A 25,626-nucleotide genomic window follows, 5' to 3' on the forward strand; every position below is an offset into this window, starting at 1 on the left:
AGCACAGTGCTATTTAGGTCATTGCAGGGTTGCATAATAATAAGATGCCAAACATGCCATTGCAAGTAAAACACCTCATTACTACATAAAAACTATGCTATGGTCTCCCCTCCCCACATAAAAGCTGAGGTTATTTTACCACCTGGCAGCATTGGGCCACCGAGTTTTGACATGATTCTGCTGGGCAGTCTTTTAAAGGGGCCAGCACCTCTAATTGGAAGAGTTGGCTAGAGTGCCTTCCCAAGCAGTAAGTCCTTTGAGGATTCTCACCCAAATATCAAGGCCCCCCCTTGAATGAAATTCTGTATCACCCCCTCAACTTGAAGGGCCCTTCTCTCAGTAAAAATCCCCCCAAAAGTCTTCCCACCTCCACAAGAAAATGCCCAGCCCCTAGGGCCTACAGTTTTAGAAACCCTGGTGTTTAGTGATTTGGGCATGAATGATTTCCAGTTGTGCCTGCTCTCGCCAGTGTGATCACCCAAAATGGCACTGGCGACTACTAGTGGCAGTCTGTATAGGGACATCTTTGAGGTGACTTGCAAGCAGCATTATTTTCCCACAGGAGGCAGCAATCTGCAGTTTTGAGATACCACAACTTGGTGACTTCCATGGTAAATCATTGTGCAATTAAAGCCTGCCTCATTCCACTCCTTGATAACTTCCCCCAATATTACTTTTGGAAATTGCTTTTATTATGTACTTATATGAAGCAATATGTTTTACAAGATTATTCTGGTGTTGGAGTGAATCATGCTTGTTGAGTTTTATTGTCAACATTTCTTTTGGGAGAAACTAGATTCCTGGGAGATGGAGGATGGTGCAAAGTTCTAGGTTGGCCTAGGGTGCCTACTGCACTTGGACTGGCCCTGAATATCCCTTAAGGACTAATAGGCTGGTTGTGTGTCTAAAAGAACCAGAAAAATTGGGATATTTGTAAAAACATTTCCTCAAAATGTAAATAAATTAGTGTTGAACCTCCTGCTTGGAGAATGAATAAGCTTGTAGGCTTCTATAAGGTTTTTACTCTTTGGGCAGGGTCAGCTTAAAGCCTGAACCAGGTGAGGCACTGGCTCAGGGTATCAAAGCCTGCCTCACTTGCTCACTCTTCAGCAGTGAAAGGGTGTTCCTTTGTTCGTACAAATTTTGGTTCAGGGCACCACAGCTTCTTGAGTTGACCTTACTTTTGAGCCAATGTACAGAAGAAAACCCAAGGAAGTCTAGATCTAAAGAAAGAGATGTGGGGCATAGAATCAAAAATTTGCTACAGTATATAGTAGAATATCAGGAAAGACTGGATTTGGTAGGGATTTACAAGAGATAATTTAATGGCATCATAAGAATAGGCTAGAGTTATGGTGCACTAGCCATGCTAGAAAGAAGGGACAACCAAGGAGTGTGATAGGAAGAAATCTTGCACCAGCATTCCACAGGAGGAAGAGAATGATGGTTGTATGTGTACAGGGATGCAGGAGCTGATGAGGGAAGTGCAGGTGGAGGAGAGAGAGAGAGGGAAAGAGGTATGGAGAAGTTCAGTTATGGGGTGGTCATTAGGAGACAGCTGTAAGGAGAGTAGTGTGGTCATTAAAAGGGAGCTATGGGCAGCGATTGTGAACTGTGGGAGAGGCAGAGAGAGAGAGAGAGAGAATGTGTGTTTATGTTGAGAGGTAGGCAAAGAGAGAGAAAGTGCTTTGGGGAGGAGAGAGCTGCAGGAAAGACAGAGCGTATATGCTGCAGGAGAGACAGAGAGAGAATGTGCTGTGTGGAAAGCAGAGAGAGAGAGAGAGAGAGAGAGAGCAAGAGCTCTGAGGGAGAGTGAGGGAGGGAGAAAGAGAGAGTTTGTTGTGAGGGGGACAATTAGAGAGAGAGAGAGAGATCCTGTGGGGGATCAGATGCCATTCAAGTTTCAGGCACACCCATCCCTTTAGAAACATGAATTGCAATGAGCTGTACAGAAACCTTAGTACATCGCAGGGGGAGAGGTGAAAAGGCAACTTCTACAGGGGGAGAGGTGAAAAGGCAACTTCTACAAATACTGTACAAAGCATGAAACATGGCACCCTGCCTCATTCCTCCTTATAGTATACCACAAAGAAAGATGTCATACAAAATTATGTTTTGTCCCTGTCCACACTATATTGTATAAAAGGATGAGTCACCCAGCATTTGCCCTCATCTTCGCATTATATAGAACTGTGCTGAACTCAGCACCATCATCACTCCCTATAGCATATTATAGAGAAGAGTGAGACACCCTGTGCACTGAACAGATCGATCACCATTACTATAGTGTTACCAGACATTCGGGAAAACTCAGACATGTCCTCTTTTTAGAGGACTGTCCAGGTGCCTGGAGGGATTTCTGAAACCTGGCAGTTTATCTGGGTTTTGGAAGTCCCCAATCTTGGGGCCGTGTCGATATCTGCGTATGCGCAGAAGCCCTCCAGACCTCTGGGAAGGAGACAGGCGGTGTGGCTGGGGGTGGGGCGGAATTAGGCAGAGCTGGAGGTGAGGCTGGGGGCAGGGCTGAGGGTAGAACAGGGTGGGGCCAGGTATTCTGGTTTTTTTTAAGAGGAAATCTGGTGACCCTACCATTGTATATCATACAGCAGGATGCCATGGAAGTCCTACCTCATCTCTCTCTCTATTAATTTATGTTTGAATTGCTAAGTCATGAAGCATCTAATTCTACATAATATTTTCTATTTCAAAACTGTTTTCTTTTTGAAGTTGTTGCCCAGATTTGTGAATCCCTCAAATTTGATTCCATATCACTAATACTTTTTTTTTTCTTATGTAGGTAATACAATCTATCTGTGGGAGTTTCTACTGGCATTGCTTCAAGACAAGAACACCTGCCCACGATACATCAAATGGACTCAGAGGGAGAAAGGAATATTCAAGCTTGTGGATTCCAAAGCAGTGTCCAGACTATGGGGGAAGCATAAAAACAAGCCTGACATGAATTACGAGACCATGGGAAGGGCCCTGAGGTGAGTACTGAAGGGCAGAATGCAAAGGCATTTCCGTCTGCAGGCTAGATAACACCCAAGAGCATTGATATATCTAAGAGGTTTTTAACCTATGTGATAGGGCAACACCCAGGGCTTTTCTCCCTGCAGATTGGGATTATACCTCAGGGTTTCTTTCCTAATTGATGACAATAGCAATTGGATACTTCGTAGTGTACAGTAATGGCATACATTAATGGCCAAAGCAAAGCAATCTAAATTAAACTAAACTTTAGGCCTATATACCGCATCTTCTGACTGATATTTTGTGTTAAAAGCAAACACCAGAAGTAAGACCCAGAAATCTGTCAGTCACTACACAAAATGTCACCCAGGGTAAGGTACATTTGGGGCTCTCTTCTCTAACTACTAGGAGAAGCCTAGTGGCTAGAGTAGTATGCTGTAAGCCAGACAGATTGGGGTCTTGTGGCCTTGGTCAGGTTTAGGCTTCAGCTTTGAATATCTGTTTTTTTGTGAAGCCAGCTAATGCATAGCCTGTTAAATCGAACACTTAAGCAGCTATGGATTACTGCAAAAAATAGGACTGACTTTTATAAGATCCTGTATATGTAGTTAAATGCTGAATACTAGTACCAGCACTTAACCAGCCAAGTGCAGACTCTGCCCCCAGAACACCCTCAAAATAGCCGGTTTTCACTTAGGCACTATGACCCTGATTCTATAAAAAAGGTCTAAAGTTAGGAACCTAGATCGGCATGCATAGCTGGACGCTCAAGTGCCGATAATCAAAACCATCTTTCTGTACATCTAGTGAGGTGTTCCAGCCTCTGTATGTTCAGAGCATGAAATGGGAATGGTGGAGCTATGTTATGGGTGGGCTTTGGGCATTCTCAAGGGCGGGTTAGACATGGACGTCTTGCAGTGATAAGCATTTTGCAAGACATCCTGGATGGAACTTACACGTTTGGAACTAGACCTGTTTTAGAAGGGTCCAAGTAGCACAAATGTGGCTAAACTGACCAGATGACCACTACATGCATCAAGGTAAGACACCCCCACACTCCCCCAGTGCTCTCTGACCCCCTCAAATACACAAAGATCAGAATGCAAATGTACATACATGTCTCCAGAACATCAGCACCTGGTACAGGAAAGCCTAGTAGATCTGCACACAGGTATCTTAAGAAGCCTGGTGGGCTCGTAAACCATAGAGAGGAGTAGAAAGTCCCGTAAGCCACTTTAACCATTACATTTATGGTGGAAAATGTGAGCCCCACAAAACCCTACTCTACTGCCATATAGGTGCCACCGGCAGCCATAAGGGCTATTGTGGTTATAGACAGGCGAGTATAGTAGTTTTTGGAGAGTTCTGATGAGATGTTTTTATCCCAGGACAAGCAGGCAGCATATTCTTAACGCATGGGTGACGTCACCGACGGAGCCCTCGGTACGGACCTTTTTAACTAGAAGTTTCTAGTTGGCCGCACCGCGCGTGCGCGAGTGCCTTCCCGCCCGACGGAGGAGTGCGTGGTCCCCAGTTTCTTCGTTTCCGCGGAGCGAAGAAGACGCGTGTGTTTTTTCAACGGCCATTGAAACCACTTTTTGCCTTCCCGCTCGCGCTTTTTTCCATATTTTTTCTTCTTTTGCCTTCGGGTTTCTTTTTTCTTTGCTTTGTAAAAAAAAACAACTTTGCTTTTTTTCCCCTTTTTTCGATTTTGCCCCGGCGGGGCCTGTTGCCATTATACAGGCCTCGGGGTTCGATTTTGCGGAGGCCGTTTTCCCCTTCATGCCCCCGCAGGTCGGTTTTAAAAAGTGCCAGCGGTGTGCACGCCCGATCTCCCTCACTGACCCACACAATTGGTGTTTGCAGTGTTTGGGTCCGGAGCATCGGGCGGACTCCTGCACCCGCTGTGCCACTCTTCAAAAGAGAACCCTTAAAAACCGAAGAATTCAACAAACTCTCCTCTTCGGCACCGGGTCGGCGATGGACTCCTCGACATCGACAGCGGTACCACAGAAATCGGCACCATCTACTTCGACACCGCCCGACCCCACATCGGCGTCTCTGGCGCCAGGTAAGCCGGCTAAGAAGCCTTCCTCTTCCCTCGAGCGCCCTCCAACTACGGTGGCGACGCCGACCTTGCCGGCATCGCACCGGTCCCGCAAGCGCTCCGCCCCGATCTCGGTGAGTGCCTCGTCATCGGCCTCCTCATCGCCGGGGCGTGGAGCGGCATCTAAGGAACCGAAGAAAAAGAAAGCGGTTCCGATGCCACCCCTAGATGACCGTATCTCGGCCATCTTAAAGGTTCAACTCCAGGAACAGTTACAGCAACAACTCGAGCACCTGTTGCCCACTATCCTGGCACCGCTCCTTCCGGTACCAGACCGGCCCGAGCCCCGTACCGAACCCCCGGTATCCACCCCTTCGGTACCTATCAACACCTCCATGCCGGTTCTTTCGGCTGAGCAGCTTCATACCCATCCAGTGGTTCACTCCCATACCACATCGGATCCTCCTCGGCACCAAGCAGTGCGTCATTCTTCCCGGGACCGGGATCGACGCCGGTCTTCCTCTCCTGGTACCGTTTCGGTGCGTTCTGGGAAATCTTTATCCAAGACCCGCCATACCGCACCTTCCACCCCGGTGTCTCGACATGCACCTGAGGTCCGGGACCCTGACTTATGGGAGGAATCCCCTCTCGGTACCGAGGAGGATCCCTCCTCATCTGATGAGGACCCGTCGGCACCCGATGCCACATCCAAACCGGAGCAGTCCTCATTTTCTAAATTTCTGAGGGAGATGTCTGCAGCCCTGTCCCTTCCTTTAGAATCTGACTCAAAGAAGTCTCAAGCCTTCCTGGAGGCTTTAGATTTCGAACAACCTCCTAAAGAGTTCCTCAAGCTTCCCGTGCATGACATCCTACGGGAGACTTTTTACAAAAACTGGGAGAATCCCCTTACGGTACCGGGGGCTCCCCGTAAACTGGACAACCTCTATCGAGTCATCCCTATCCCAGGGTTCGACAAGTCTCAATTGCCCCATGAGTCCCTTCTTGTTGAATCCACCTTGAAAAAGACTCAGGGCTCCAGTGTCTATGCCTCTACCCCTCCTGGCAGAGAGGGTAAGACCATGGACAAGTTTGGCAAGAGGCTCTACCAGAATGCCATGCTGGCCAACAGGGCGAACAACTATTCCTTCCATTTTTCTTTCTATATGAAACATTTGGTCCAACAGCTGTCTGCCCTCCAAAAGTACCTGCCGGAGCGCAAGGTCCCACTGTTCCAGCAGCACATCTCTGGCCTTCTTCAGTTGCGCAAGTTTATGGTCCGCTCGATATACGACTCATTCGAGCTCACCTCCCGTGCCTCTGCCATGGCCGTAGCCATGCGCCGCTTGGCCTGGCTGAGAGTCTCCGACCTGGACATCAACCACCAGGATCGTCTAGCCAATGCCCCCTGTCTCGGGGATGAACTTTTTGGAGAGTCACTGGATTCCACCACCCAGAAACTCTCCGCCCATGAAACAAGGTGGGACACCCTGATCAAACCAAAAAAGAAGGCTCCGCCTGCCCGACCTTATCGACCTCAGTCATCTTATCAGCGCAGGTTCTCAGCCAGGCCACTCAATCCGCCTCCTCAACAACCTCGGCGGCCCCGTCAACAGCAGCACCATGCCCAGGCTCGTTCTCAGGCCACTCAACCCTCCAAGCCTCTTCAGCCTGCTAAGCAATCCCAGCCCTTTTGACTCTTCTCTCCAGGGCATAGCCAGTCATCCACCCTCGCTACCTCTTCCACAACCAATCGGAGGTCGTCTCACCATATTCTCCAGCCGTTGGGAGGTCATCACATCGGACCAGTGGGTCCTCAACATCATCCGCCACGGCTACTCTCTCAACTTCCAGACTCTTCCACCGGACAACCTTCCCGTAGAGTCTGCTTCACACTCATCTCAAACCCCCCTCCTCCTGAGGGAGGTTCAATCCCTCCTCCTTCTCAATGCCATCGAAGAAGTACCTCCAGATCAAAGGGGTCAGGGATTCTACTCCCGCTACTTCCTGGTACCCAAAAAGACGGGAGACCTCCGTCCCATTCTCGATCTCAGGGACCTCAACAAGTGTCTGGTCAAGGAGAAGTTCAGAATGCTCTCCCTTGCCACGCTCTACCCTCTTCTTTCTCAACACGACTGGCTATGTTCCCTGGACCTCAAAGAGGCCTACACTCACATCTCCATCAATCAGAATTCTCGCCGCTACCTGCGGTTCCAGGTGCTGCACCACCACTATCAGTACAAGGTGCTACCGTTCGGCCTCGCTTCCTCACCCAGGGTCTTCACCAAGTGCCTTATAGTGGTAGCGGCCTTCCTCAGGTCTCACAACCTCCAGGTGTTCCCCTATTTGGACGATTGGTTGGTGAAAGCACCTACGTCTCAACTTGTGCTACAGGCTACTCATCACACCATCTCTCTCCTCCACCTCCTGGGGTTCGAGATCAACTACCCCAAGTCGCATCTGCTTCCCACCCAGCGACTTCAATTCATTGGAGCAGTTCTGGACACCACACTAATGAGGGCTTTTCTCCCCTCCGATCGTCAGCGGACCCTGCTCCACCTCTGTCGTCAGGTGCTCATGCATCCCTCCATTCCTGCCCATCAGATGATGGTCCTCCTGGGTCACATGGCCTCGACGGTGCATGTCCTTCCTCTGGCACGTCTCCACCTTCGCACGCCTCAGTGGACTCTCGCCAACCAATGGTCACAGACTACGGATCTTCTTTCTCATCCCATCTCTGTGACATCATCTCTTCAGCAATCTCTCCAATGGTGGTTGAACTCCTCAAATCTTTCCAGGGGTCTACTTTTTCATCTACCCCCTCACTCTATGATCATCACCACGGATGCGTCCCCCTATGCGTGGGGAGCTCACCTAGGAGATCTACACACCCAGGGACTTTGGACCCCACAGGAGCGTCGTCATCACATCAATTTCCTGGAACTCAGAGCCATGTTCTACGCCCTCAAGGCTTTCCAACATCTCCTCTGTCCTCAAGTCCTCCTCCTGTGCACAGACAATCAAGTCGCCATGTACTACATAAACAAGCAAGGCGGCACCGGATCTCGCCCCCTTTGTTTGGAGGCTCTGCGCATCTGGACCTGGGCCACGGACCGCAATCTCTTTCTCAGGGCGGTCTATATCCAGGGCGAACAGAACTCCCTGGCCGACAATCTCAGCCGCATCCTTCAACCTCACGAGTGGACGTTGGACCCTCCGACTCTGCTCTCCATCTTTGCTCGATGGGGCACCCCGCAGGTGGACCTCTTTGCAGCACCTCACAATCATCAACTGCCCCTCTTCTGTTCCAGACTCTTCTCTCCTCACCGTCTGGCCCCGGATGCATTCCTGCTCGATTGGAGGGATCGGTTCCTGTATGCCTTCCCTCCACTTCCTCTGATGTTGCGGACCTTGTCCAAACTCCGCAAGGACAACGCCACCATGATTCTCATCGCCCCTCGGTGGCCTTGCCAACACTGGTTCTCCCTCCTGCTCCAACTCAGCTCCAGGGAGCCCATTCCTCTTCCTGTGTTTCCTACTCTACTTACGCAGCGGCATCAGTCTCTACTGCATCCCAATCTGTCTTCGCTCCACCTGACAGCTTGGTTTCTCTCGGGCTGACCTCTCCAGAGAATCTATCTCAGCCGGTCCGCCTCATCTTGGACGCCTCCAGGAAACCGGCCACCCTCCAATGTTACCATCAGAAATGGACCAGATTCTCCTCGTGGTGTCTCCGGCATCATCAGGAACCCACCTCCTTAGCGGTGGAAACTGTATTGGAATATTTGCTCTCGCTGTCCAATGCTGGCCTCAAAACTACCTCCATCAGAGTCCACCTCAGTGCCATCACTGCGTTTCATGAGCCTATTCTCGGAAAACCCCTCACGGCTCATCCTCTGGTTTCCAGATTTATGAGAGGGCTCTTCAATATCAAGCCGCCTCTCAAGCCTCCTCCTGTCGTCTGGGACCTGAATGTGGTTCTCTCAGCACTCATGAAACCTCCGTTTGAGCCTCTTGCCACAACTTCGCTCAGGCTTCTTACCTGGAAGGTGCTTTTCCTAATTGCCATCACCTCTGCCAGGAGAGTTAGCGAACTGCATGCACTGGTTGCTGACCCACCGTTCACTGTTTTTCACCATGACAAGGTTGTTTTGCGTACCCACCCTAAATTCCTTCCCAAGGTGGTCTCGGCTTTTCACCTCAACCAGTCCATTGTGCTGCCCGTCTTCTTCCCTAAGCCTCACTCGCACCCTGGGGAACAGGCGTTGCACACGCTGGACTGTAAGCGTGCCCTTGCTTACTACCTTGATCGTACCAGAGCTCACCGTACATCCCCTCAGCTATTTTTGTCTTTCGATCCCAACCGTTTGGGTCGTCCTGTCTCCAAACGGACACTTTCAAATTGGCTTGCTGCCTGTATTGCATTCTGCTATGCTCGGGCCGGTCTCTCACTGGAAGGTGCTGTCACGGCCCACAGAGTCCGAGCTATGGCTGCTTCTGTAGCTTTCCTCCGTTCCACGCCCATCGAGGAAATCTGCAAGGCTGCCACTTGGTCCTCAGTTCACACGTTCACTACTCACTACTGTCTGGATGCCTTTTCCAGACGGGATGGTCACTTCGGCCAATCGGTGTTACAGAATTTATTTTCATGATGGCCAACCATCCCCCCTCCCTCTTTGTTAGCTTGGAGGTCACCCATGTGTTAAGAATATGCTGCCTGCTTGTCCTGGGATAAAGCACAGTTACTTACCGTAACAGGTGTTATCCAGGGACAGCAGGCAGATATTCTTACGTCCCACCCACCTCCCCGGGTTGGCTTCTTAGCTGGCTTATCCTAACTGGGGACCACGCACTCCTCCGTCGGGCGGGAAGGCACTCGCGCACGCGCGGTGCGGCCAACTAGAAACTTCTAGTTAAAAAGGTCCGTACCGAGGGCTCCGTCGGTGACGTCACCCATGTGTTAAGAATATCTGCCTGCTGTCCCTGGATAACACCTGTTACGGTAAGTAACTGTGCTATCTGGCACTCTTTATGTGAAGTTCACAGTAGTGCCCTCTAAGGTGCCCAAATGCTCTGGTGCCATGTCTGGGTAGCCAGTCCATTACAGGACTGGCCCCTCCCACATACAAATGGTCTCGTCCTGGACGTTTGGGCCTTGGCTGAAATTTTGGTTGACAATGTGGTATAAAGATAGACTTCCTCGTGGTCTGGGCATCCCAATGGCCTGGACATCCAAATAAAGGATTAAAAAAAATTGGTGGTTTCTGCCATCTTCTTTCTGCCGACATTGGACGTCTAGCGCCATACATCCAAATCAGACTTAGACGTATGTTTTGAAAATGCCCCTCTCACTATATATATGTGTGTGTGAGTATGTGAAGAGTTCTAACGGGATTTTCTTGGAGGGTTTATGGGTGTGTATGTGTGGAGCGATATATGTTTATGTTTATTTTAGACTTACTCTACCACCCTTTCTGAAAAGAAAATAGGTCAAAGCGGTATACAATATCATAAAATAGAAGCTAAAATAAATTGAAACTAGAACTCCATTAAAATTGACAGGATAGTGAACACTCAGGCCAGAAACCAATCATTCAAGACATAAACAAAGCAGACAAATCAAATGGCCTATACAAATCTGCTAATTCAGGTTGAGCATTGAAAGTTGTAGAAAAACAACCCCTCCCTTTTATGAAGCTGCGTTAGGCTTTTTTATTGATGGCCGCTGTGGTAAAAGCTCTGATGCTCATAGAATTCCTATGAGTGTCAGAGCTCATAAAAAAGCCTAACGCGGCTTCATAAAAGGGGCCAATGTGTTTTCAATAAAGATTTGAACTTTTTCAAAGATAATTATTTGGGAATGGAAACAGGTAAAGCATTCCACCAACGAGAAGCAATAAAAAAGAAGGCTGAATGATGAGTTGACTCCAGATGTGCCTATGTCGAGGGGTGGAGGTGGGGGGGGGAGAGATAGACATTGTTCAAAAGAAGATCTAGAAATAGTAGGAGAAATTATATCAAATAAGTAAGAAGGTGTTCCTTTGTAAAAAGTACAGTGAGTGAAATTGAGGCTCCCTTTTATCAAGCTGCATTAAGGGGTTGTATTTTTTTTATCGCCGGCCGCTGTGGTAAAAGTTCATAGAATTCCTATGAGCATCGGAGCTTTTACCGCAGTGGCTGGCTCCAACGCGGCTTGATAAAATCCCCAATGCGGCTTGATAAAAAAGGGGCCTGAACCGAGAGTGCAAGGTTTGTGAGTGTAATAGACCTTGTTATATTATATTACATTATATTACATTAGTGTTTTCTATCCCGCCAATACCTTTCAGTTCTAGGCGGTTTACAAAAAGAGTTGGCCTGGGCATTCCCAGGGAGCTTACAGAGTTGATGGATAGAGTGAGCTTACACGAATTGAAGACTAGCATGAGCGATGGGATCTGGGGGAGGAGGGTTTTATAAGGTTTTCATGTGGGTGTAATGGTAGAGAGTATGTATGGGGAAAATGTGTGGAGTCGTGCATTAGGAATGCACAATAGGCATCAAGGGTGCATGTAGTGCATACATGTGCATGTCCAGTGTTATTGCGCATATATTGGCAGTGGGTAGTGTATTAAGATATAGCGCATGTGTTTGGGAAGGGTTGGGATGTGGAATGCCTATGTGTGTCCGATACATATAGCATGTGTTTCTGTGTGTATGGAAGTGGTGTGGCATTGGTTGAGGAAGTAAGGGAAAAATATTTAGAAGATGTCATCCTTTACCATCTGCTTTATTTCCCTCTGTCTGTCATCATTCCACAGCTTCTATCTGCCTGCCAAAGACAAGTAATGAGAATCTTTTGAGATTATTTATTTTCAGAAATATGGACTCAATTTTCTGATTTTCAAACGCATCGAAGATTTTCCCATTTTTTCCCCACAAACCAATTTTTTTTTTTTTTTTTTTGTGACTCTGTGTCCGTTCTTTGTAGAATTTGTTTGCTCCCAGAGGGACAAATAGAAAAATACGGATCCCTTTTCTATAAAATTCTTCCCAACATTTCATATGATGAACTGCATAAAAAGTAATATCAAATAGGCTAAGGTTAAATTTGGCTGTTATGTAGCAGCTGATTGTGATTTCACAAGTCATTGTGAAAGTTCCACTATTGCCAATGAATAAAATACTCCATCAATCTAGGCTAATTAATTTTTCTGGCTTATCCAGTATGAGATTCTTTGTTCTTTAATGTAACCAATTTATATGTACTTATGCTAAGCAAATGCATCATTCTGTAGCTTATGCATATTCAAGATTAAGACATCAAGCTGTACTTACGTGCATACCAAATCATGACAGGTTTCTTCAGGTGTACTGTGAGTCATTTGTCCTAAGGCTGAGTGATTCAACACCCAAGCAGTGTTGTCATATCCAGGAATAGGATTTTACCAGGATCATTCTTGTTTTTCCAGACCCTGTGGTACATTACTGGGTGATGAAATTTCTAACAGAGAAGTGGCCTCACGTGGTAGCACCATTTCCCCAATCAGTGTGTAATTTTCATCTGTCAGATCATAATATCTATTATGTGTAGGGAGTTATTCAAAACTATACAAAGCTGGTGCACCTTGTAACTGAGAGAGTTGTATGGCCAGATATAGGAGACCAGGATTTGGATTCCCTGTCTGGTGAGGTCACTAGAGTTTGAGTGCCCAAGCACTAAAGAGATCAAAAAACAGTTAAACTTTGTACAACACAAACATTGCTCTGCTAGGCTCAAATACAGCCTTATTTTAGGCAGTTCTTATCCCTTCCCTGATGTTTTTTTTCCTATATTTGTTCTTCTTTTTTAATAAAATTGTAGTTCTACCCTTTACCCTAGATTCTAGTTAGTCACGGTTTACGTCTGTCTTTTAGATGCCTATTTTTATTAATGTTAATCGCTTAGAAATTTGTTATAAGCATTTTATCAAATTTTTAATAAAACTTGAAACTAAGGGTTCCTTTTACTAAGCTGCGATAGCGTTTTTAGCGTGCACTGAATTGCCGCGCGCCATTGACCTCCGAAGCACATTGCCTCTGCCGTGGTCCCACCCCTCCTCTGACATCAGGGGCGGGACCACAGCAGAGGCAATGTGCTTCGGAAGCCAATGGCAGCCTGCTCAGTTTGCTGTGCAGGCTGCCATAATTAGATCAGCGGTGGTCACAGCTGGAAGACGACCTCTCTAGCTGGGTCAGGAAGCAGCTTGGCAGTAAGGCCCCGCTGTTCGCGAGGGCGAGACTCTGGATCTGGACACCACGGGTGAGTGAGAAGAGGCTTCGGGTGCTCACCGACGCTAGGGCCTTTAAAACGGGCCTTTAAAATGGTACGTCGAGGTGGGGCGGTTAAAAAAAGTACCTTTGCTGCATAAGACGCACGGATATTTCCACCCATTTTTGGGTGGAAAAAAGTGCGCCTTATAGAGCAAAAAATACGGTAAATGATAACTAACATTTTCTCTGCGTATAGTGTGCTTTGTGGGCTTTTTTAATTTTATGGTTACCATTATGAATTAATAAGATATGTAGCCAAAATGACTCGGGTATGTGAAAACCACTAATAATTAACATTACACTTTCACAAGAATGGATAATCAAAAGGGTACTGTAATAGTATTGGAACGTGAGCACATAGACCAATCTTAATGGAGGAAAAAAGGCCTCAGACAGAGGCCTGCCCACCTCCACAATGGTGGAATAACGGTGTTCGAGCGATCACTTCACTGGCTAAAAACCTCCTAGTAAAAGTGGTTCAAGCAAAGTGCTAGTTTCCAATTCTTTTGAAACTTTAGTGTAGAATAGAAGACAAAAAAAACTTATCTTTCTTTCATCAAGATCGGTACCGATTGGTGTAATGTAATGTAATGTAATTTATTTCTTACATACCGCTACATCCGTTAGGTTCTAAGCGGTTTGAAGAAAATATACATTAAGATTATAAATGAGAAGTAAGAAGGTACTTAAAAAATTCCCTTACTGTCCCGAAGGCTCACAATCTAACTAAAGTACCTGGAAATTAATAAAGAAGAGAAAATAAAGATGGTTGAAAAAAAAAAAAAATTCTATGTGAATTTATAGGATGGAAATTAAACTGACAGTGAAGAACTGTATGAAAAATACATATGTAATTCAGTTAGAGAGGGTAGGTTACAATCTATTTATGGTATTTGTTTAATTGGAAGGTGTTAAGGTGGGTAATTTGGGGGAAGGTTATCTGAAGGTAGGTGAATCTTCTGGAGGTAAAAGAGGAGGGGTTAAGATATTTGGATGAATTTTTTGAAAAGCAGGGTTTTGATTTCTTTTCTGAATGTTTTGAAGTTGTCTGATATTGTCATAAGATTGGAGATGGAATGGTTGATTTTTGCTGCTTGTGTTGCTAGAAGGTTGTCAAACATTTTCTTGCGTTGTGTGCCTTTGAGTGGGGGGAAGGCGAAAGGGTTCGAGGTTCTTCTGTGTCTTGAGGTGGAGATTTGGTTTAAGCGGTTATTTAGATAGGAGGGGGAAGAGCCGTGTAATGCTTTGAATATCAGGCAGTAGAATTTGAATTGGATTCGTGCTTGTATGGGTAGCCAGTGAGAGTCTAAGAAGGCAGTTGTTATGTGATCATATTTTTTGAGTGAGTAGATCAATCTGAGGGCGGTGTTTTGTATGGTCTGGAGTTGTTTTATCATAGTGGCTGAACAAGGAAGATATAGGGAGTTGCAATAATCCTGCAGACCTAAGACTAGGGATTGGACGATTAGTCTAAATTGTGCTTGGTCAAAGAATTTTCTGATTTTACGGAGATTTCTCATGGTTAGAAAAGCTTTCTGGGTTGTTTTGTTGATCTGGGGCTGCATTGTGCAACATCTGTCTATCGTAACTCCTAGGAGTTTTAGTTTGGGCTGTATTGGGTATTTGGTATTTTTGATTTTCAGTTCAGTGATGGTAGGTGTTTGGGCTTTTTCGAGCAAAAGGAATTTTGTTTTTTCAGAATTTAGTTTTAGTTTGTGATCCATCATCCATTTTTCTACTGTGTCTAAGGTTGTTTCTAGCTTTGGTGTACCGATCGGTATACCGATCTTGATGAAAGAAAGATAAGGTTTTTTTTTGTCTTCTATTCTACAATAAAGTTTCAAAAGAATTGGAAACTAGCACTTTGCTTGAACCACTTTTACTAGGAGGTATTTGGCCAGTGTAGTGACCGCTCGAATGCCGTTATTCCACCATTGTGGAGGTGGGCGGGCCCCTGTCTGAGGCCTTTTTTCCTCCATTAAGATTGGTCTATGTGCTCACGTTCCAATACTATTACAGTACCCTTTTGATTATTCATTCTTGTGAAAGTGTATTGTTAATTAATAAGATATGTGTACATGAAAAATGAATGGAAGAAATTGGGGGCGGGATTGGGGTGGGGCTAGGGTGGGATTGGGGGCAGGACTGAATATTAATAGATGTCCTGTTTTGATGAAAAAAATAAATGGTCACCTTATGCTATGTACTCTAGTCTTAATTACATGTGAACCGAGTCGAGCTCTACTGGGAGATGACCCAGTATATAAACCAAAGATTAGATTAGATTAGATATACTGTACCACCTTTCTGAAACAACCAAAGGGGTCCTTTTACCAAGCTGCAGTAGAAAGTGGCCTTAGCCCATTCTTACGTGGGCTTTCCTGCGTGCCAAGGCCATTTCTACCGCAGCTAAAAATGGCAGATTTTCCATTTTCTTTTTTTTTTTGTAATTCTTTATTCATTTTTATAACTTACATCAAGTGCATCAAAGGTATCAACCATTTTAACTTAAATACATCACTTGAAATTCTACAATTCTTCATATTAAATAGAATTATCCCTTTCTCTCCCATCCTTTCAACATCTCATAACGCTTATACCATATAATAAAATCCCCCCTCCCCCCACCCCATTCATACATTTGTACAAATCAGGGAAAAGAATACTTATTCATTGCAATAATTTGTTAATGGCCCCCACACATCTTGAAAGTTATTAAAATTTCCTTTCTGAATAGCTAACGATCTTTCCATTTTATAAATATGACACACTGAAATTCCACCAAAAACTGTAGTTTAATCTATTCCAATTTTTCCAATTGCATGTTATTTGTTGTATGGCAACTCCTGTTAAAATAAGTAAGAGTTTATTATTTTTGGAAGATATTTGGTTCTTAGCCCTCATAGACTTTCCAAATTTTCCATTTTCTTAATTAATAGCCATGCACAATTGTTGCCATTAGCATGTAGCCATTAATAAAAATTGGCACATGAACCCTTACTGCCAACCATTTTGAAGGCAGTAACAGGCAAATTCCTTATCGTCCACCTAAAGTTAGGCTCCTACATCGGCTCACAACTTACAAGTAATTGTTTAATAGACATAATTGGCACTAATAATAGACAATTAGTACCTCATAATTGATATAAATTGCACTTCATTGGATGTTAGGTGCCTATCACAAAGTAGGCATGGTTAAGGGGGTGGATCGTAGGTGTGTTTTCCATATAGATGCCTAATTTAGGTGCACATATCTAGGCCAAGAAAATCCTAGCATAAATAGGGTGCACCTAAATTTAGGACACCTAGCGACACTGAATTACATTTAGGCAGCACGAAGCACCTATCTTTTATAGAATCATACTTGGGTCCAAATTCTGTTACCGGCGCCTAATGTTAGGCACCTATTATGGAGGCGCCCATCTAGGTAGGCACCTATTAAGCTTTTAATCAGCGATAATTGAAACTTAGGCGCCTATCAAGAAAGACCGATTCTGTAACAAGGCGCCTCTAAACATTTAGGCAGCCTTCAAAAAAATAGGCGCTATGCATGTTAGGCATGGTCGTGGCTTTGCGTCAGGCGCCTTGGTACTGAATCGCTGCTCTTCAGCACGCTTAAGCGCTCGCATGGGCGCCGAACTTTTAGTTGTTCCTAGAGCTGGCCTATTTATTGGGCGCCTCCAAAATAGGTGCCCAAATAGGTGCACCCAATTTTACTTGAATCGCGCTGAACGGTGCCTATATAGGCGCTTCTTATAGAATTATCCCTTTAATGCCACACTAATTGGCGCTGATATTTTAGGTGACATATAATAGGGTTACCAGATTTTACTCCCATAAAATCCAGCCCCATAGCTCTGCCCCCAGGCCCGCTCAGTCCCGTCCCGCCCTGGCCCATTATGCCCATGCCACGCCTCGTTCCACCTCGGTCTCACCCCCCACCCCCTCAACCTGTTCTCGTCCTTGGGACCGCGTCGAGAGGGCACCTGCCCATGCAGGGATGCAATGCAATGACATCCCACGCGCTTGCATGTGACATCACCTAGTTGCAAGTGCACAGGCGCAGATGCCCTCCCGACACGGTCCCGAGGTGGAAGCTTTTCAAAACCAGGACACAGTGCCGGGTTTTGAAAAGCTGCCCAGACACGTCCTCTAAAAAGAGGACATGTCCGGGAAAATCCGGACGTCTGTTAACCCTACATGTACAGAATCAGCTTCTAAGGGTTCATGCACTAATCCTGTGCTGTTTAGCATGTAGCAATGCTGAAGTGCTACCTGATTAGCACAGAAGTGCCCACTCTCCACCACCCAGACATGCCTCTGGAGCCAAAAACATAAAATAATATTTTTAGTGCATGGATAGTGCATGCACATTTTAGACTTATCACACATACTATTTCATGCCACAGCTTAGTAAGAGGACCCCAAAGTGATTTACAAATCAAAACACAATTGAAACAAAAAAGAACTATATAATAGGTCAGAGGAAATTAGGGAGAACAAAAGAGCGTGTAAGTAAAGAGGTAAGCGAACATGCAAATAATATAAGCAGTTTATTATTCCATAGTCTATGTAGTTATAACTTAAGTACGAATGCTTTGTTTCCACAGGTATTATTATCAACGTGGCATCTTGTCAAAAGTTGAAGGACAGAGATTAGTTTATCAGTTCAAAGAGATGCCTAAAGATCTCATTGTAATTGAAGATGATTCGTCTGATCTCATCGCTACTACGAGCCCACAGAGAAATCATTCATACCTGACCCACAGCTTAGGATCCAGTTTCTCAGACCCGTGGCCTGCGTCTCACAGTATGGCACTAGCTCAAGAAAGACTGGGGCGATCCGTGAAAGCAGGAAAAAAGACGCATGTGGCAACTGAGGAGGCATGTAGGAAAAAGCAACAGCGGTCATCGGAGCCTCATGCTTCACAGGCAGAACACGGGACCTCGATAAATACAACATATGCAACCAGGTAAGAACAGTTTCCTCTTAAATTAAAGGTTATGCAACAACATCCTTATTTATGCAGAATATGGTGCTTTCATCATTTTTAATGTGAGATAAGAGCAAGAAACAAAGGGGTCCTTTTATTAAACTGTGATAAGCATTAGCGTGCTCTTACCACACATTAAAAAGGGTTATCATGGGACGTGCGCTGGCATCCCATGATAAAATGACCAATCTGCGTGTGCATACTGGGGTCCTTTTACTAAGGCGTGCTAGCCTTTTTAGCATGCGCTAATACGGCCAAGCACGCCTTAGTAAAAGAGGGGTCGGTGCACAAAAAAATATTTTTAATTTTCTTGGAAGGGGGCATGTTGGGGGTGGAGAGGGGCGTGATGGCACTAATCAATTAGCATGTGATTCGTCCTTACACGCTAATTGGTTAGCCTGAGGGCCCTACCACCCACAAAATAGGTGGCGGAAAGGGCTCATGTGGTAAGATTTTTTTAAACAGCTGCACACTAATGGCAAAATTAGTGCTTGGCCATTAATTCAGAAAATGAGAAAATCAGCCATTTTCCATCCACTGCGAAAATTGTGTTAGCGGCGGGAAAGACCCGCATAAGGGGCACACTGAGGTCCCCTTTGCTGCAGCTTTAGTAAAAGGGCCTCAAAGAGACAAAGGTTTATTTTCTGAAAGGGTAATTGTGGCAGCTTCAGATGGAATTTGACCATGCCACCTAGTTTACCCCATGATAGAGGCTTCTACTGTGGCCCGGAGCGCTAAATGCTCCGACGCTACTCTGACGCTCTTAGACTTCCTTTAAGTGTCGGAGCATTTAGCGTAGTAAAAGTGACTTAATAAAAGTGGGCCTTAGTATTTCAGCTTTTGAAAGACTGCATCATCAGCAAAAAAAGTGCAAGCCTAGCCTTTTGTTTTCTCACCTCATTTTTCCCCTTCTTTGGACACTGTTTGACACACTTGTGTCAGCATAGCATTTTCATTTTACTTTGTGTTACATTTATTAATTACTTTAGGGCCCTTTACAAAGCTGCGGTAAACATTAACATGTGTTAAAATAACTGTTCTTGAATAGTTGTGGATGTATTATCCTGGTTTTGAAATGCATAATAAATAAGGCTCTAATCTTTGAAGGAGGAGCAAATTTTAAAAGAGTTGCTTCCATTCTCTTAAAGCAGCAGTCCCCAACCTTTGGGTTGGACATGTTCCTGCTGAACAAGAAGTGCGCTGGTAGGGCTAGTCTCAGGGTACTGGTCCTTGACCTGGGGGCTGCCGCATGAGATGTCGCGTGAGTGGACTGCTGGGCACGATGGACCACTGGTCTGACCCAGCAGCGGCAATTCTTATGTTCTTATGTTTTCCACAGACCAGGTGGGGTTTCATGCGCATAATCAATAAAGTGCATCTAACATTTCTCCCTCTCACTCCTCTCCCACCACCATGTCTAATAATTCTCTTTCCCTCCCTATGCTCAACAATTCTCCCTTTCTGTTCCCTTCCTCACCTCAGCATCTCTTTCCCTTGCTCCCTCTATTCTTCCATCCTATGTCCCACATTCATGCTCCCTCCCTCCTTTCTTCCTTCCGTCTTTCCATCCTTTGCCTGAAGTTTGTGCTCCCTCCCTTCCTTCTGTGTCCCAACATGCCTCCTCTCTCTCATGTCCCAATGCGCTCCTCTTCGTCCTTTCCTCCCTCTATTCTGTGTCTCAGGTTCATGCTTCCCTTCCACAGGTGTTTAACTGTTCAGGCCTACTCCCTCTAGCCATCCGCACTTCTCTTTACAAAGCCATGGCTGCGGTTCCTCCATGTGGCCTGTGGCTGACTCAGAAGCCTAGAGAGAAGGCTTCCGGGTCAGCCGCAGGCTGTGTGTAGGAGTTGCTGCTTGCGGCTTTCTGAAGAGAAGTGCGGCTGGGAGGAGGGAGCCAGACAGAACCCAGAGACTGCCTGTAATGTAAATAAAATTACAATTTCTGTGCTCGGTTTGGCATAGCCCACAAACCAGTACTGGTCCGTCACCCGGTGGCTAGGGACCCCTGTCTTAGAGGGTGATTTTAGAAACCATTTTCAGGTCTAAAACACTGTTTTAGATGTGTATGTGGACTCTGAATCACACTTATCCAGTTCAAGGTGATTTACAAGCCAAGAGGCCTATATAGTAATATGGGGAATTACATTATCATAATAAGTAAAGGTTACATAATAGGGTGAAATATCAAGTACAGGTTCAAGCAATTCACAGTTAAGAGGCTCATAAAAAGCTGGTGCAAACTGGTTCATGCTTTTAAGGTAGGCATGCATTGGAGCAGGGGGTCATGATTTACATGTGTATTTTATAAAATACTAGCTGATGCCCCGGCATTGCACGGGTATTTAATTATAGCAATAACACTGTAAATGGATTCAAATAAAGATACTTTATAGTGGTGAATGAAATTATTTTTTTACAGCTTTATAAAAAGTACAATATTTAAATTATAATGTGAAATATTTGACAAAATGAATACAATACAACTAACACAAAACTTGATTATAAACAACATTTTTTAGTTTCACCTCCAGGAGCAAGAACATATAAATTCTTGGGTAAAGAGACCCCCAGAACATATCACCCCAGTTAGTGAGGAATCTGCATACCAAGTTTCGTTCAAATCGGTCAAGCCGTTTTAGATTTACTGTGAGAATGGCAGCTGTTTACATTTTTTCCATTGACATGAATGGGTGAAATCTGATGTTCTGTTTGTAGCTCCGCCCACGTGTGCAGGTGGGCCGCGAGACCCCCAGAACATATCACCCCAGGTAGTGAGGGATCTGCATACCAAGTTTCGTTCAAATCGGTCAAGCCGTTTTTGAATTACTGTGAGAATGAAAGCGTTTTACTTTTTTTCCATTGACATGAATGGGTGAAATCTGATGTTCTGTTTGTAGCTCCGCCCACGTGTGCAGGTGGGCCGCGAGACCCCCAGAACATATCATCCCAGGTAGTGAGGGATCTGCATACCAAGTTTCGGTCAAAGCGGTCAAGCCGTTTTTGAATTACTGTGAGAATGGCAGCTCTTTACATTTTTTCCATTGACATGAATGGGTGAAATCTGATTTTCTGTTTGTAGCTCCGCCCACGTGTGCAGGTGGGCCGCGAGACCCCCAGAACATATCACCCCAGGTAGTGAGGGATCTGCATACCAAGTTTCGGTCAAATCGGTCCCACAGCTTTTTACATTTTTCCCATTGACTTGAATGGGTGAAATCAGATTTTCTGTTTGTAGCTCCGCCCATGTGTGCAGGTGGGCTGCGAGACCCCCAGAACATATCACCCCAGGTAGTGAGGGATCTGCATACCAAGTTTCGTTTAAATCGGTCCCACAGCTTTTTACATTTTTTCCATTGACTTGAATGGGTGAAATATGATTTTCTGTTTGTAGCTCCGCCCACGTGTGCAGGTGGGCCGTGAGACCCCCAGAACATATCACCCCAGGTAGTGAGGGATCTGCATATCAAGTTTCGTTCAAATCGGTCCCACAGCTTTTTACATTTTTCCCATTGACTTGAATGGGTGAAATCTGATTTTCTGTTTGTAGCTCCGCCCACGTGTGCAGGTGGGCCGCAAGACCCCCAGAACATATCACCCCAGGTAGTGAGGGATCTGCATACTAAGTTTCGTTCAAATCGGTCCCACAGCTTTTTACATTTTTTCCATTGACTTGAATGGGTGAAATCTGATTTTCTGTTTGTAGCTCCACCCATGTGTGCAGGTGGGCCGCGAGACCCCCAGAACATATCACCCCAGGTAGTGAGGGATCTGCATACCAAGTTTCGTTCAAATCGGTCCCACAGCTTTTTACATTTTTTCCATTGACGTAAATGGGTGAAATCTGATTTTCTGTTTGTAGCTCCGCCCACGTGTGCAGGTGGGCTGTGAGACCCCCAGAACATATCACCCCAGGTAGTGAGGGATCTGCATACCAATTTGCGTTCAAATCGGTCCCACAGCTTTTTACATTTTTTCCATTGACTTGAATGGATGAAATATGATTTTCTGTTTTTAGCTCCGCCCACATGTGCAGGTGGGCCGCGAGACCCACAGAACATATCACCCCAGGTAGTGAGGGATCAGCATAGCAAGTTTCGTTCAAATCGGGCAAGCCGTTTTTGCGTTGGCAGCTTTTTACATTTTTTCCATTGACATGAATGGGTGAAATCTGATTTTCTGTTTGTAGCTCCGCCCACGTGTGCAGGTGGGCCGAGAGACCCCCAGAACATATCACCCCAGGTAGTGAGGGATCTGCATACCAAGTTTCGTTCAAATCGGGCAAGCCGTTTTTGCGTTGGCAGCTTTTTACATTTTTTCCATTGACATGAATGGGTGAAATCTGATTTTCTGTTTGTAGCTCCGCCCACGTGTGCAGGTGGGCCGCGAGACCCCCAGAACATATCATCCCAGGTAGTGAGGGATCTGCATACCAAGTTTCGTTCAAATTGGTCAAGCCGTTTTTGTGTGATCGCGGCACATACACACATACACACACACATACACACCTCCGATTTTATATATATAGATACATGTATCTACATAACATATGTGCTACCATTTACACATACTCTTGAAGTGTCTATACCTTCAATCTAGGTTGCAGTAGGATTTGAGCTAATATTTTATAAATTAAAACAAGTGCCAATGTACTTTTATAAAACAGTCAAAATAGTTGCTTCACCTCCAAACTTAGAAGTCCTGTTAAGGTGTGCTATTGTACTGTTAACTTTAGTTATTAGTAACTAGGTCTCGGTAGTGATAAAATAACATGTCATAATGGTAGCTTACATTGATAACTTTGCTCTTTATGTTGGAGAATTTTATAAGTAAACTGTAGTCCTGACTTTTGCCGCCAACTTCATATTATGCTCTAATATATGGTGTCTTTTAAATATTTCCAGTTCTGCAGACATGACCGGTCCTATTGCACATGCCACAGAACCCCTGATATTCCCAACTATTCCTCTCAGAACTGTTTTGGAGAATGGCAGTGCTTCAGATCTGTCTGCACCAAAAGTTATTCTGCAGACCATCTCACCCTGCCAAGATATTCAAGTTAGAGGAGATGCCCTCCCCACTGTGCTTCCCTCAGTGAATGGAATTCTGGAAAATCAACAGCAGCAGGTTCTGGTTGGTCACCTACCATCTGCTGACAGTGGTCTCACAGCATTTATCAACAGGGATGCCCAGCAATCGATAAACAGCTTTGTTCACATGATGGAACTCAATACCAATGGTCAACCAATCATAACACAACACCCTGGTACTGTCATTGCTACCGTCATTAGAACAATGGAGCCTGGTGTCATAAGCCTTAAAGAGGAGGTGATAAATCCCCAGTATCATCAGCATTTACTTTCCAATGTGCCAAATGGAATAGGAAGGATGGTATTGAAAAATAATTCCACAGAAGACATAATGCAACACAATCTGAATTATCACCCACTACAGACTTTTGCTTTCAGCAAATTCCCAGAGGTCAAAGTGACTCAAGCCAGAGCAGGAGATGGCTGTCTGAATATTTCTAGTGAGATGGACTCAAGCAGCCCTAACATCGGTTTGACCCCAGTGGCAGAACTGGAATTAAATACAGATTCAATAGTTCTGCAATCGGAACATGGACTCGTTCAGCACGAAGTCATTTTGGGAGGATCAGAGCCATTTTCTTAAAATCTTAAAGCTGAACTGTGCCGAGTGGCAATATAGAAATAAGTATTAAAATGGTGATAGTAATTGCAAGGAAGTGAATTGCCTAGTTTACAACAGGAGCTTGGCTTCTCTGTTGTAATTTCAAAGTTAAAAGTCATGCTTTCTTGCGTCATTTGCAACACCAATAAAGCGTACGTGCAGTACCTGTCCATAAAGGCTTCTTTGGAAGGAGATATAGAAGGTAATACTGAACGTTTTTATGAAGGCGCTGTTCATTTCATGGCTGACAGATTAACTATGCAAGCCCTCTGAATAAAATTAAGAAGGAAATGTAATACTTTTAGTACAAATCTGTAAAAATAATGATTACTTGCCTTCCTACATTGGACCATGTTAAACCGCCCCCCCCCCCCCCCCAACAAATCCAGTTGCATTAACTGTGCTTTTCTCCAACTGTCTGTAGGTTGTCTTAGAGCTGATTAGTGTATTTATAATGCAAAATCTCTCACAGGCTGGGCAAGGACCCAGGTGAAAAACCATCATGACTAGAAACCATGGCTCTTTTAACCCACATCTGCCTCCTACTCTATGATAGTAATGACAGGGTCAGGTATTCTTCAACACGCTTGGAAGGTCCTTTCAAAGTTCTGCCATAAACAGAAGGGTAGGACAGAATGGAAATTGATGTGCAAACTGCCCCCATTAAAATGTAACATTTGAACCAGTTATGAAGCAGGGTTTTATGCGTGAAAATTGAGTTTTTGAAAACTATCCAGCAAATTTGTGATTCTTAGTACACACGTAGAATAATTGTGCCCATATATCAGGGAAGCATTCCTGGAGATGGGGTTGACACAGTCCCTAAATTCTGTACCTGACACCTAAAATTGTGCACATAGGACTAGATTCACTAACCTTCCAATCTGTGTGCAATCCATTTCCGTTTGCATGCAGGCCGACAAATTCACTAAATGCCTGCATGCAAATGGAGATATCATTGGCACACCCCCAGCCAACTGCATGGATCGCTAAAGCCCTGACAGTAGTGACAGGAGAAACAGCCTCCTGTCACTGCTGTCAGGGCTTCTGCTGCCAGTTTTTAAAATTTTTTTTTATCAGGCAGATATTTTGCGTGTTTTACACATGCAAAATATCTGCCCAATTAAAAAAAAAAATTAACACCCCCCCTCCCAATAAGTGCCCCGAACACTCCTCCTTCCCCGAACATCACAAAAAATTTTCCCTGCCACTGCCGTTTAAAAACCACCACCCCACCCCCGACCGGCCCACTGTACCACCCACCCAACTGGCCCACTGCGCCACCCTCCTGACCGGCATCCCTGTACCTCAAAGTTGGGAGCAGGTGGGGTGCTCGGTCCCTCCTGCTCCATAGGCCGACCAATTCCTCCCCGCCCCAGCCCACCCCTGACACAGCATGGCCCGACACCCCGCCTGTTAAAAGTTGGGAGCAGGAGGGGTGCTCGTTCCCTCCTGCTCCGTAGGTTGACCAACTCCCTGGCCGGGCCCTGCCCGATTCAGCATCCCCTATCTCAAAGTTGGGAGCAGGGGCCGACCAACCCCCTGGCCAGGCCTGACCCGATTCGGCACCCCCTTACCTCAAAGTTGGAAGCAGGAGGGGTGCTCAGTCCCTCCTGCTCCATAGGCCTCCTGCAA

At 45.5% G+C, this 25,626-nt stretch overlaps 1 protein-coding gene across 4 annotated transcripts in view; it reads left to right on the forward strand.

The window, feature by feature from the left end:
- ELF4 (E74 like ETS transcription factor 4) overlaps positions 1 to 24,365 on the forward strand; it is a 228,603-nt gene extending 204,238 nt beyond the window's left edge. For all 4 annotated transcript variants that reach the window (XM_033943935.1, XM_033943936.1, XM_033943937.1 and 1 more), the window contains exons 7-9: positions 2,798 to 2,990; positions 17,920 to 18,282; positions 23,205 to 24,365. In XM_033943935.1, coding sequence (XP_033799826.1) covers positions 2,798 to 2,990; positions 17,920 to 18,282; positions 23,205 to 23,973 — 1,325 coding nt within the window. In that variant the 3' untranslated portion in view covers positions 23,974 to 24,365. The remainder of the gene's footprint in view (positions 1 to 2,797; positions 2,991 to 17,919; positions 18,283 to 23,204) is intronic.
- The last annotated feature ends 1,261 nt before the right edge of the window (positions 24,366 to 25,626 follow it).

The sequence above is a fragment of the Geotrypetes seraphini genome, chromosome 5 (genome assembly GCF_902459505.1).
Source record: "Geotrypetes seraphini chromosome 5, aGeoSer1.1, whole genome shotgun sequence".
NCBI lineage: Eukaryota > Metazoa > Chordata > Amphibia > Gymnophiona > Dermophiidae > Geotrypetes > Geotrypetes seraphini.